This window comes from Loxodonta africana, chromosome 13 (genome assembly GCF_030014295.1).
Source record: "Loxodonta africana isolate mLoxAfr1 chromosome 13, mLoxAfr1.hap2, whole genome shotgun sequence".
In the NCBI taxonomy this organism is placed as follows: Eukaryota; Metazoa; Chordata; class Mammalia; order Proboscidea; family Elephantidae; genus Loxodonta; species Loxodonta africana.
Window position 1 is genome coordinate 50324652 of NC_087354.1, and position 14257 is coordinate 50338908.

At 39.7% G+C, this 14257-nt stretch overlaps 1 protein-coding gene across 2 annotated transcripts in view; it reads left to right on the forward strand.

The window, feature by feature from the left end:
- The window catches only part of INTS14 (integrator complex subunit 14), a 38510-nt gene that overhangs the window by 2874 nt on the left and 21379 nt on the right, over positions 1–14257 (forward strand). For both annotated transcript variants that reach the window (XM_010598049.3, XM_023558352.2), the window contains exons 2-6: positions 3248–3531; positions 5077–5184; positions 9450–9605; positions 10376–10494; positions 10930–11072. In XM_010598049.3, coding sequence (XP_010596351.1) covers positions 3310–3531; positions 5077–5184; positions 9450–9605; positions 10376–10494; positions 10930–11072 — 748 coding nt within the window. In that variant the 5' untranslated portion in view covers positions 3248–3309. The remainder of the gene's footprint in view (positions 1–3247; positions 3532–5076; positions 5185–9449; positions 9606–10375; positions 10495–10929; positions 11073–14257) is intronic.

Genomic DNA, 14257 nt, shown 5'->3' on the forward strand with positions numbered 1-14257 from the left:
CTTTGGAACCCTAAGGAATCTTCAAAAGTAATTCATATCTCCTGTTTAATCTTTGGAAACCCTGGTGGCATAGTGGTTAAGAGCTACAGCTGCTAACCAAAAGGTTGGCAGTTCAAATCTGCCAGGCGCACCTTGGAAACTCTATGGGCAGTTCTCCTGTGTCCCCTGGGGTCACTAGGTGTAGGAATCGACTCAACGATTTGGGTTTGAGGTTTTTTTTTTTTGGTTTAATCTTTATTGATGTTGGTTACATGAAGCATTGCTGTATTTGAAATGTATTTTCGGCCGTTTTGTGGTAACCAAGGCTTTTTCTACTTCACCTGAGACCCTAACCCCGATTATAACATTGTTTCCAAGAAACAATATGTTCTGAGTTCCCAGTACACTACTTACAAATGGAATTTTAGAATATCAATATTTGTAGTTGGACAGTGTACTAAAATAAGAAGTCTGGAGCCCTGGCAGAGAAGTGGTTAAAGCGTTTCGCTGCCAACCAAAAGGTCAGCAGTTCGAACCCACCAACCTCTCTGCAGGAGCGAGATGTGGCAGTCTACTTCCATAAAGATTTACAGCGTTGGAAACTCCATGAGGTCACTGTGAGTCGAAACCAACCTGACAGCAGTGGGTTTGGCCACTATTCAGTGTTTTGACCACCGCTTATCTTTCAGTTTGTCATACTGTGGTGGCTGCACCTCAACATGAAGAAAACAAAAATCCTCACAACTGGACCAATAAGCAACATCTTCATGATAGTCAGAGAAAAGATTGAAGTTGTCAAGGATTTCCTTTTACTGGGATCTATTATCAACACCCATGGAAACAGCAGTTAAGAAATCAAACAACATATTGCATTGGGCAAATATGCAAAAGACCTTTTTCAAGTGTTAAAAAGCAAAGATGTCACTTTGAGGACTAAGGTACACCTGACCCAAGCCTTGGTATTTTCAGTCACCTCATATGCAGGCAAAAGCTGGGCAGTGAATAAGGAAGATGGAAGAAGAATTGACACCTTTGAATTATGGTGTTGGCGAAGAATATTGAATATACCATGGACTGCCAAAAGAACAAACAAATCTGTCTTGGAAGAAGTACAGCCAGCATGCTCCTTAGACACAAGAATGGCAAAACTTCACCCCACATACTTTGGACATGTTATCAGGAGGGATCAGTCCCCAGAATAGGACGTTATGCTTGGTAAAGTAAAGGGTTAGTGAAAAAGAGGAGGACCCTCAACGAGATGGACTGGCACAGTGGCTGCAACAGTGGGCTCAAGCATTCCAATGATCGTAAGGATGGCATAGGACCAGGCAGTATTTTATTCTGTTGTACATAGGGTCACTATGAGTCGGAACCAACTCGATAGCACCTAACAGCTACAACACAGATGTACCTATACATGCAAGTACATTTACGTACACATGCTTTCCTATACACATTAAAAAAGCAAAACAAAACAAACCCATTGCTGTCAAGTCTATTCCGACTCATAGTGACCTTTCAGGACAGAGTAGAATTGCCCCATATTTTTCCAAGGAGCGGCTGGTGGATTCGAACTGCCAACCCTTTTTGGTTAGCAGCTGAGCTCTTAACCACTGTACTACCAGGACTCCATCTATACACATATATGCATCCATATCTACCTACGTACCCACACACATATTTTTTGGTGGTTTTTACTGTTGTTGCAAAATTGTACATGTTACAGCATTTACCCAAATTGCCCCTTTTTCTTGTGTACTCTTAGTGTCTTTATTTGCTTTAGTCAGGTTGTACAGACTTCACCCATATTTAGGGTTTTCTTTCCCAATACCAAAAGTATTAAGTGTCTACTATCTAGAAAGTGGTTCCTCCTCCCTCTCCCTCCCATTCCTAGTAACCATCAAAGAACTTTGCTTTCTGTGGGTCTATCTGTTCTTGACTTTGTGTAATAGTGGGATCATACAGTGTCTTTTTGTGATTGACTTATTTCAGGCAGCATAATGTCCTCCAGATTCATCCATATTATATTTCACAGACTTCTAATTATTCTTTAGTTGCATAGTATCCCATTGTATGTATATACCACAATTTGTTTATCCATTCCTCAGTTGATGGACACTTAGGTTGTTTCCATCTTTTTTGATATTGTGAATCATACTGCAGTGAATATAGGTATGCGTATGTCTGTCCATGGCATTGTTCTTATATCTCTAGGATATATACCTAAGAGTAGGATTGCTGGATCATAAAGTATTTCTATTTCTAGCTTTTTGAGGCAGCGTCATACTGTTCTCCACAGTGGTTGTATCATTTTACAATCCCGCCAACAATGTATAAGAGTTCCGGTTCCCCTACAACTTTACCAGCATTTGTTGTTTTCTGTTATTTTTGATCATTGCCATTTTTGCAAAGGTATTTCATTGTAGTTTTGATTTGCATCCCTCTAATGGCCATGATTGCGGGCATCTTTTCATGTATCTGTTGGCCACCTGAATGTCCTCTTTGGTGAAGCGTCTGTTCATGTCTTTTGATCGGATTGTCTGTCTTTTTGTCGTTGAGTTGTTGACATTTTCTATGTATTTTAGAGATTAGACCCTTATCAGATATGTCGTTGCCAAAGACTTTTTCCCAGTCTGTAGGTTCTCTTTTTACTCTCAGTAAAGTCTTTTGAGGAGCAGATGTATTTCTGGGGGTCCCAATTAATCTTGTGTCATTCGTGCATTGTTTTGTTTGATAGACTATTTATGCCAAAAATTAGGTTCCCTAGTTTTGACCCTATGTTACCTTCCAGGAACTTTATAGTTTTAGCTTTAACATTTAGGTCTTGGATCCATTTTGAGTAGGTTTTTGTGCATAGCATGAGATATGGATCCTGGTTCATCTTTCTGCCTATGATATCCAGTTTTGCCAGCACCATTTGTTAGAGAGATTGTTTCTTCGCTGGTGGATGCACTTTGGCCCTTTGTCGAAGATCAGCTGCCCATAAATGGATGGATTTAGTGGGTTTTTTTTTTTTTTTTCCAGACAGAAACCCTTCAGGAGATCTTTGATTCATGGCTATTTAGTAGTAAGTGATTTTAAGAGTGGTTCTCCCGGTGAACTAAGCTACTGGCTTCCTTTCCACTGAATTCTCCGCAGATTTGCCCCCGCCTCACCTCGAATGTGGTTTGCCCCCACTCATTTCTGGGAAATTTGTTTAAAATTATGGTGGAAGAAATACTTTTTCTCACTATGATATGTGAGACCTATTTTTATTTATATTCCACAGCATTTCTCCATTTATAGCTGTCTGTTTACGTTCTGATTGGAAACCCTGGGATCGTTTTCATCATGCCGACAGTGGTGGTAATGGATGTATCGCTCTCCATGACCCGACCTGTGTCTGTCGAGGGGTCTGAGGAATATCAGCGCAAGCACCTAGCAGCCCACGGATTGACAATGCTGTTTGAGCACATGGCCACAAATTACAAGCTTGAGTTTACAGCCCTGGTGGTTTTTTCATCGCTCTGGGAGCTGATGGTCCCCTTCACAAGAGACTATAACACCTTACAGGTATTAAAAGGAATGTACAGAGCCTAAATTTATAGGGAAGAAAACAGTGTTATCATACTGTACTGAATATTTGGAACTTGCAATATGGAGAACTATGTGTACTTAATATCCTAGTGTAGCTATAAAACAAGGATTCACAACCAATGGGTCTTATGCCTTTTTTTGGTAGAGCTATGAGTTAGAACTGTGATTTGTTGCCTCCTTTTCTTCTCCCGATTTTCTGGAATTCTCTGTGGAAGGGGAGTATCTCAGGGTGCAGTGCCCCATTCCCTAAAGTTCAGGGTCTTTAGATTCAATGATTTACTCTTGTCCATTGTTGTTATTGTCAGCTGCTGTCGAGTCAGCCCCCGACTCATGGAGACCCCATGTGGGACAGAGGATAACTGCACCATAGGATTTTCCTGACCGTAATCTTTTTGCAAGCAGATCGCCAAGCCTTTTCTCCTGCGGATCCACTGCTTTCCCATAAAACTTGAGGAAATAAAAATAGTCCTTCCCCACAAAACCTTTATTCTAGAGTAATTCAAAATGATATCTCCTCTTCAACAAAATAACCTTTGATTTGTAGATACCAGGAAATTATAATTTTTAAACCTTGATTGGAAGGCATTATCTTCCAAAGGTGCTGTCAGTGCTAAGCCAGAGAATTTACTCTCTGACAGCATCTCTAAATCTCTAACATCATCTCTAAATCTCTAACATCTCCAGCAGTGCCTAACACAGCTCCTTGCCCACAGTGAGCAGTCAGTAGGTATGTGTGGAATTAAACGGACCAGTTTAATAATTGTTAGGCAGTTTAGAAATCCAGGATCAATGCAGTTTGATGTTTTGTTTTGTTTTGTTTTTAAGAAATAATAGAATTTTGTTAAATCATTCCTTTTACTAGCTCACATATTTTTAAGTGACTCTAAAGCTTTTTTAAAAAATTACACTAGATTTCTTACAAGTGAGTAAATAAGGATATCTGATGTTCACCAGTTCTGAAATTTAGAGAATTGCTGTATCAATAGTGTGGAGGGGCCCTGAGTCGGACTGCCTGGGTTCAAATCCAGGCTCTGCCACCTCTAGCCATGAGACCTGGGCCAAGTTATCTAATTTCTCCATACCCTAGTTTCCTCATTAAACATAGGGTTAATAATTCCTGCCATATAGGGATGTTGCGGCGATTAAATGCGTGTAAAGTGCCTAGAATGGTGTTTAGGATATCCTTAGTGCTCAGCAAATTTTGTTTGTCATTATTTTTGTAATATGTATGAAAGTTCCTTGCTTTAATTATTTCCTTCAAGGTCTGCTTATAAAGATAGGAATGTGGTAGACTGTTTACTCCCACCTGGCAAGAGGAGAATAAAGAGAAGCTCTTTGAATTATCCTCTAGATTTAAGCAAGTCTGTTTTACTGTTCTTCTTTAAGAACCCATGCATGGGGCTCTCGGAAACACAAAGTTCCCTGTGTAACATTCATGCTCTGAACGGTTTATGTAGTTTTTTTAAATAACAAATTAAAACAGTAAAGAATAACGAGCGATTTTATCTTTTATTCAATCAGGAAGCACTAAGCAATATGGATGATTATGACAAAACCTGCTTGGAGTCTGCATTGGTTGGCGTTTGCAATATCGTTCAGCAAGAATGGGGTGGTGCAATTCCTTGCCAGGTAATGATCAATTGTTTTTCTTTGCCCTAAGTTAAAAACATTAACCACTGAGCTTCTTTGATTTTCTTCGGGCTCTGGCACGGCAAGCATTGTGATTTCCATGAACTACATTATACGCTATCAGTATCTTTCGAAAAGAAGGTACTAAATCAGCACTAATGTGCTCAGAAAACAGCACAGTTATGCCTTAAGGAAAGCATCCTCCTCATAAATTGACTCATTGCAAACTAGTGCTGTTTGTATGAGGCACAAAGGGCTCACAGTGGAGTTTTAGAATTACGCTCCCTGGACAGGGTGATTATAATTTTGAGTGATAGAATCATCAACAGCACAATATAGTCTGTCTTTAGTATGTTAAAGTAGCATCTATTCAGCGAGCTTTTAACCGTCTCAACTCTCTGAGTTGTCTAAAAAATGAGGCCCGTGGATGTCGTAAAATCTTTACTTAGAGACCACCATGAGTTCCGTAGACCACAACTTATTGTCCCATAGGCCATAACTGTCTAGTCAATATTAACGGTTAATGACTTAACAAACTTGGTACCTGGTTTCACTTAAAGTCAAATCAGACCTGAACAGTAGCAGAAAAAGAGACTTAGAGGTTTGCTATAAACAGATATTTTGAGAAGTGATAGCATATTTTGAAGGAAGAAACAGAAAAATTGCTAAAAGGAAAATCATGTTTGTCTACAGCAGGAGTTAGCAAACTTATTCTCTAAGGGGCCGGATAGTAAATATTTTAGGCTTTGCAGGGGTCTGTAGCAACTAGCCATCTCTGCAGTTTAGTATTAAAGCAGCTGTAGACAACAGTTAAACAAAGGGGCCTGGCCATCTGCCAATAAAACTCTATTTACAGAAACAGGTAGTGGACTGGCCACTGGTGTATGAGTGTTTATTGTAGGGGCAAACACAGGATTCCTCCATTTATTTTTTAGATAAAAATAAGATTGTGGTTTCCTCAGGGTAAGGGGAATAGAAGGGTTGACCCAGAGGAGGCATGAGGGAATTCGGAGAGTGAAGGACCATCCTTTATCCTGGTTGTGGGAGTGGTTACATGCCTGAATGTAGTTGTCAGAACTTACAGAACTGTACACTAAAAAGGGTGAATTGTACTGTGTGCAAATAATAGCTCAATAAACCCAATTTTTTCTTAAAAAGTTGGTTTTTAGTACTGCAACAGCCACCTGTTTTGTAGAGTATAAACTTGGGTTCATGAAGACCCTGAGCTATTACTAAAAGGTTAAATCACTTTAGTGAACACTTCTGAAGAAGCCAGTGAATACCTTAGAGATCAATTTCTTTTCAGAAATAAAAAATTTGCCACCTTACTTCATAGGCATCATTTTTATGGTAAATCCATGCATCAGAATATCTAAATTGCCTAACAATATATAGGTAGTCCCTGACTTACGATGTATTCGAGTTACAACAAACTGCACTTACGACTGTCTGTTTTGTTTTGTTTGGTGCATCTTATCATTGGTAATATGTACTACATACAGTGTTATGTGGGTAGTTTGCTGATGTTATCATTCTCAGATGTTCAAGGATTCGTTTATAAAGATACTGATATTGAAAGGCAATAATAATGAAAACTAAAATAAAAGAGGCATTTGATTTACATCATAACTGACTTACAACACAGCTGTTGGAACAGAACCCTGTTCCAAATAAATGACGTTTTGTTGTTAATATGATCTGAACCCAAAGTTAGCAAGTAGCACAGTTTCATTTGCTACGTCTGTACTTTTAGAGAAGGAATACCGGAAATGTCTAAGAGCCAGACCTTGTACACCATGCAGACTTCTGCCTTTTGGTGTTTTTCTTCCTTTGAAGAAAGGAAGACTCTGAATTTGAGAGCAAGGGCCGGGCCTGAATCCACTGAGACTTCCTTGGTGAATTTTAAGGTAAACCAGGCCCAAGACTGTGTGTTAGAGGTGGTAGTTATTAGTAATTCTGTTATTTAAATCAGTTACTATCAAGCACATTTGTTTTCATTTGGGGTTTTTTAACCATGATATTAGATAGGTGGACTGTCCTTCATTATGTGAGTAAAGCCTGTCTCATTTTGATATAAAACCAAAAACCAAACCTACTGCTATCAGGTGGATTCTGACTCACAGCAACAGTATAGGACAGAGCAGAACTTCCCCATAGGGTTTTCAAGGAGCAGCTTGGGGATTCAAACTGCCGACCTCTTGCTTAGCAGTGAAGCTCTTAACCACTGCAACGCCAAGGTTCCTCTTTTTATATATATATATATATATATACACACATACACCTTGTAATATTTCATTATCTCATAGCATCTGGAAGGCTAGTACCAGAAGTAAACCATTATATAGCAGTCTGTTGTACTAGAAGAGGGAATTGCCTTGTAGTCTGTTCACTGTCTCCCCCAAAAATCATCCCTTCAGGGGCCTCTATTAAGCATTCTTGAGTTTTAGAAGTAAGTGCCAATCTCGATACTTCACGTGGAACAGCCGCCTAATACTGCCTTAATGGCCTGTTATTATTAGGTTCCTGGGCTAGGCTGGGGAGAGTGAAAATAATCCTCCCCTGGGATGCTTGGGAAGTCCACCCCGGCAGGATTACCCTGAGGCAGTAAGGAAGGGAAAATGATTTTGCAGCCATCATCTATTGGGGTATATATGTTTTGTTGGCTTTTTCAAATTACAGATTGAGGATACATTTTAAAGGTCTTACATACTTCTCGCTAAATGGCCTTTATAAACACATTTTTAAAGTAGTTATCATTTCAGTTAACCAGAGCTAGAGTTTGTCATCCTTTGAAAATTAGAGTGCCAAGGTTCAGACTTCTGTGCTGGTGCTTCAAAGGGACACATGTGAAATGAGATCTTGTGCCATTTTTTACACAAGTGCCAAGATGGGCATCTTCTTTGATACAGTTAAGTAAGTATTGGTTATGATTGCTTTTGTCTTTTTTTTAAGTGTTAAGAGGTAGATATTATGGATTGAATTGTGTCCCCCTAAAATATGTGTTGTAAATCCTAACCTCTATACATGTGGAAAGAAGCCCTAATGGCACAGTGGTTAAAGCACTTGGCTGCTAACTGAAAGGTCAGTGGTTTGAATCCACCAGCCGCTCCGTGAAAGCAAAGATGTGGCAGTCTGCTTCCGTAAAGATTTACAGCTTTGGAAACCCTATAGGGCAGTTCTACTGTGTTCTACAGGGCCACTATGGAGCAGGGCAGAGTCGGAATCAGCAACGTGTTTATACAGGTGGATGTAATCCCATCTGGGAATAGGGTTTTCTTTGTTATGTTAATGAGGTTATATTAGTGTAGAGTGTCTTAAGCCAATCGCTTTTGAGATATAAAGGAGCAGGTTAGGCACAGAAACAAGCTATCAGGAATGGGGGAAAGATAGATGCTATGTGGAGATCTTTAAGGAATGCTGAGAAGCAAGGTCCTTCCCCAAGAGCAGACGGAGAGAAAACCTTCCCCTAGAGTTGGCACCCTGGATTTGAACTGTTAGTCTCCTAACTATAAGAAACTTCTGTTCATTAAAGCCATTCACTTGTGGTATTTCTGTGATAGCAGCACTAGATGACTAAGACAGTAGGGTTTTTTTTTCTTTTAGGTTTATTTAGATGATACAGTAAAATGAGTAGGTCTTACGTACACAGTTCACTGAGTTTTGACAAATGCATACACCTCTGTAACTACTAGGAGTCCCTGGGTGGCACAGACAGTTAAGCACTTTGCTCCTAGCTGAAAGGTTCGTGGTTCGAATCCACCCAGCGGCACCCCAGAAGACAGGCCTGGTGATCACCTTCCAGAAAGTCAAACCTTGAAAACCCTACGGAGCAATTCTGCTCTGCACACATGGGCTCGCCATGAGTCAAAGTTGACTTCATGGCAACAAACAACAGCATGTAACTACTGCCCCAGTTAAAATACAAAACATGTCTTTTACCCACAGAGTTTCCTCATGCCCCTTTCTAGTAAATATCCCCTGCCCCAACAACTCTCATTCTGATTTATCTTAACAGGACTTTGTTTTACGTGTTCTAGAACTTTCTATAAATAGAATCATACAGTGTGCACTGTTTTGTGCCTGTCATCTTTCACTTGACAGAATGTTTTTTAGACTTTTTCGTGTTGTTGCTTTTATCAGTAGTTCTTTTCTGTAGAGATAGGGGCCTTTCAGTGTAAAGCAATTAGGGAGAAATGAAAATGCTGCTGAATGGACTGCTCTCAGTAGGTTTATTTAATGTACAAACCTTTTCTTCTTGCAAACAGGTTGTCCTGGTGACAGATGGCTGTCTTGGCATTGGTAGAGGGTCACTGAGGCATTCCCTAGCTACTCATAATCAACGGAGTGAGAACAACAGGTTTCCACTCCCCTTTCCTTTCCCGTCTAAGTTGTACATCATGTGCATGGCAAATTTGGAAGAGGTAATGCCTTTTACTAAGTTCTTTTTAGTTTGACTAGGTAAATAGGGTTCAATTTATTTTTTAGTACATGCCGTTAATTACACCGCATATACTACAACATCGAACTCCATTGGTTTCAGCTGAGGCTGGTCACTATATTTGAAAAGACTCTGGATTTCAGATGCTCCTTGAAAATTCAGAGCTTGCCCCATCTGGCAGAGCGTAGCTGGAGTTATTATCCATCCTATTTCGTACAGAGGCTCTAGATAATGAAGGGTTGACGTATTCTTTGTGGCTTTAAATATCTCCTTCCCTTAGGAATCCTTAAACTTTATTTCTCCAAAAATGTAGACAGAAGTAAACTTTGTTTTGTTTTATGTTTTTTTTTTGTAAAGTAACATCACCCCGATGTATATTTTATTAAATACTTTACTTGCTAGCTTTCCCATTTATTTGGGAGTCATTTAGCCTTTCTTCACCTCAGATTTTCTATCTGTAAAATGTACATAATGACAGTTCTTATCAGATGTTAGAAAGGCTTCGGAGGGAAGATGCTGAGTAAATATCCACTGTGTCACCTCTAAGAATCTTTGCAAACCAGCTTCTGAATGAAATAGCTCTGCTGGTGTCATTTTCTCTAACATTCCTCTCGGGTAACCTTGAATCAAAATTGGCTGTAAAAAAACTCCGTATTTATTGCCTGTGTGATTGTGATGGGTGTGACCTTGGTGGGCCGATAATAACCCAGCAGTTTGTGCCACTTCAGAGGGGTCATCTGTTTTGCTTTGTAGCTTCAGAGCACTGATTCCTTGGATTGCCTTGAACGTCTCATAGATTTAAACAATGGTGAAGGTCAGATTTTTACCATTGATGGCCCCCTGTGCTTGAAAAATGTACAGTCTATGTTTGGGTGAGTATGTGCTTAGAGCTCTTTTGCCTTCTTGATGATCCAGTATTATAATTTGACGTCTAGCCAGCAAGAATACCTATTTTACTATCTCCAATCGGGTCACTTCATTTTCCCCATGCCACACACCTTTCAGATAAAGTGATTGGTAGCAGTGATTTTTTGAAGCTCATTCCCTTTTAATTAAAAATGATTAAATCTAGACTGCCTGTAATTATTGACTTCCTCACTGTGACTCAGCAATTTCAAAGATTAACCCAAAAGGGTTTTCAGAATTGAAATTTGCTCACCAAAAATATCGGATTTTTTTGTATTTCATAAATGATCAGTTCTTCATTTTGGAGTCAGCTTGAAGGGAAAACAAACTTCCATCTGGAAAAAATTACTTTTGTATGTGTTGTATTACTCTCCCTGTAACAATTAATCATTGTATTCCAGAAAACTGATAGATCTGGCATACACACCTTTCCATGCAGTTCTCAAGTGTGGTCACCTAACCGCTGATGTACAAGTCTTCCCCAGGCCAGAACCTTTTGTCGTAGATGAAGAAATCGATCCTATTCCCAAAGTCATTAACACAGGTAACATTCTTTTTACGACTTCCTTCTTACATTTTCTGTCATCCTTACTTTCATCTAAGCTCTGACTGTTACCCTCTTCTCTATCCAGGAGGGTTGAAAAGAAACGTAAATTCTGACAATTAGGGTGCCATTGTCATCAGTGAACCTTTGGGCAGGAGGATGCATTGCCTAAGGGATGATGGCTTAGTGATCTTTTGTGGTGAAGTCATGAGTTAGTCTCTCATCCATGCTGACTGTGACCACAGTCACTAGCGTTGAAAATCATGGCCAGATTCTACTTTGTAATCCAGCAAATCACTAACATTGAAATCCTTGAGGAAATTCTCAGTAGAGATACTGAGATTGATTGCATCATTGTTAATGGTCATTATCTTAGTGATCTAGTGCTGCTATAACAGAAATACCACAAGTGGATGGTTTCAACAAACAGAAGCTTATTCCCTCACAGTCTAGTAGGCTAGAAGTCCAAATTTAAGGCGTCAGCTCCAGGGGAAGGCTTTCTGTCTTTGTGGACCCAGAAGGAAGGTCCTTGTCATCAATCTTCCCCTGGACTAGGAGCTTCTCAGCGCAGGGACACCAGGTTCAAAGAATATGCTCTGCTCCTGATGCTGCTTTCTTGGTGGTATGAGGTCCCCTGTCTCTCTGCTCACTTCTGTCCTGTATATCTCAAAAGAGATTGATTTAAGACTCAACCTATAAGTTGAGTCCTGTTTCATTAACATAACTGCCTCTAATCCTGCCTCATTAACATCATAGAGGTAGGATTTACAACACATGGGAAAATCACATCGGATGACAAAATGGTGGACAACCACATAATCCTGGGAATCATGGACTAGCCAAGTTGACACACATTTTTGGGGGGACGCAATTCAATCCATAACAGTCATATATGAAGGGATAGCTTCTAGACTTGGCTATGTGACTTGTTGTGTGACCCTGGATAAGCCACTCACTCTCTCTAGGCCTTATTGACAGTGTGAGTGGAATCAGCCAGATGGTCTCTAAACTCTCAGCTGTGATGCACTGTACTCCTCTAGCTCTGCTGCTTGTATTATGACTAAAAGAAAACTATGTGCTGCTGCTTTCACCTGGTTCACAGTGCCGGTAGATTGCTCCGGTGAGACTGGCAAAGTGAAGAGTCAGGGGTAACAAGGAGTAGTGGAGAGGAAAGTTGTCTCCCATTGGTGGATGAACTCCTTGAGTAGTGGGTACACCTTAAACCTCTTGAGGGTGTGGACCATCTCTGTTCAGTCACCGTTCGTTGCCTCAGTACCTAGCATAGTGTCTGACACTTAGTAGGTGTTCAGTAGGTAATTGTTCAGTAAATTATTAAAATTGAGTACCCCGTTGCCATCAATTCTGACTCATAGTGACCCTATAGGACAGAGTAGAACTGCCTTGTAGGGTTTCCAAGGCAGTAATCTTGACAAAAGCAAATTGCCACATCTTTCTCCTGTGGAGCAGCTGGTGGGTTGGAACCGCCAACTTTTGGATTAAGAGCTGAGCACTTAACCACTGGGCCACCAGTGGTCATTGTCTTGGGTACAGATTTTCAGGAATTTTAGAAGAAGGGCTGTATACGGGTTTTTTTACGTGTTTTTTTGTGCCTTTGCCTCCTGGCTGTCTGGAAATAAGGCATCTCCCTCTTTCATTGTGACTAGACAACAGTGTATTGAGTTCAACTAAATGTTTTGCAGCCCTCAGACCAGTTGGGTTCCACTCTCTCCCATCCCTTATTACAGCTTTATTACTTTCAAGTACAAACAATAATTTGGGCTTGGCTAACCAAATGTTGCCTGGTTGAGGGAACTTGTTTTAATGTATAGATAAAAATGATATAGTTAGCACGATCACGCACAGGTAAGAGAATGCTTCCATGATACGTGGAAATAACTTCTCATCTTACAGAGACATCTTGTTCCACAGTCACGCCACTATCTGCTTAAGCAGTTCTTCCCCCCTCACCCCACAGTTCATATATCAACTTCACCTCATTCTCCCTAGATCACAACATACATCAGATTAGCGAAACTTGCACTGAATTTTTACCATGTTGTTAAAGACTTTGGATTGGTGATAGAGGCCAGCCTTTTTCATCCTGAGCATTCTCATCAGGTGTACTAGGTCTAAATTAATGAAACACCTCTGTGCATAGTGTGAGTATAGGGACACCAAAAAATCGTGAGCTTATCATCTGATGTTCCCATCCTTTTTTGATGAGTAGCTTTGAATAGGTCTTGTCTTTCTCATACAGACTTGTAGTCTAAGATCTCAGATACAGCTTCTTTAAACCACTTTAAAATGTAGTAGGGTTTTTCCTACTCAAATGAAAAAGATCTTACTGCCTAGGCTGATTCGTTTGTTACTTAGCTAAGGGAAGTAGTGACAGCAGATCTCCAGAGAAGCAGACTTTGGGCGTATTAGAAGTATAGTATATTCACCATGATCCTGATTTTGTAAAAAATATTTTTAGAATATGAATGTCTAGAAGAAAGACTTAAAAGCAGTTCAGTAAAATATTGATAGAGGTTTTCTCTGATAATGAATAATAGGTGATTTTAGTTTTCTTCTTTATAATTTTTGGTGTTCTTCAAGTTTTATATTAAGTATATAATCAGAAAAAAAACTTTTTAAAAGGTACTTTTGGATACAACTTTTATTTTTACTCATTTTAGGTTTTCAGCAAGATAGTTTGGTCTTTAGTATAACTTTTACAAAGTGAAGAAATTACTGTCTTTAGACTACTACCTTGGTTTTGTGGAAAGTATACGTTTTTTTCTCAGGAAAACATTTTTAATGCAATAGTATTAATCTCCAAGGAGGGCCGAGTAGGGTTGTTGTGGAAGTGTTTGGCTACAGCGCCCCCTGGTGACGTGATCATCCCTGACTCCAGAGGAAGATTTGACCTTCAAGTTTTTGCGTTGGCTGGAGACCTAGCCTCATAAAAGTAAAGGCTAGACAATTTGTCATATAACCTAAATTCATTAAATAAAGGACAGTTGTTACTCTTTCCTGAGCATTAGAAAGTGTAAATTATTAAAGAGTCATCCACGGGAACTTGTAATAACTTTTCTTGTTAAAGACATCATATTTGAAATCCACACCTAAACATTTTGTTTGTGAAATCTAGCACATAGAAAATAATATACTCGAAGTGGAGGGAGAGAGCGGGCTGTCTCATT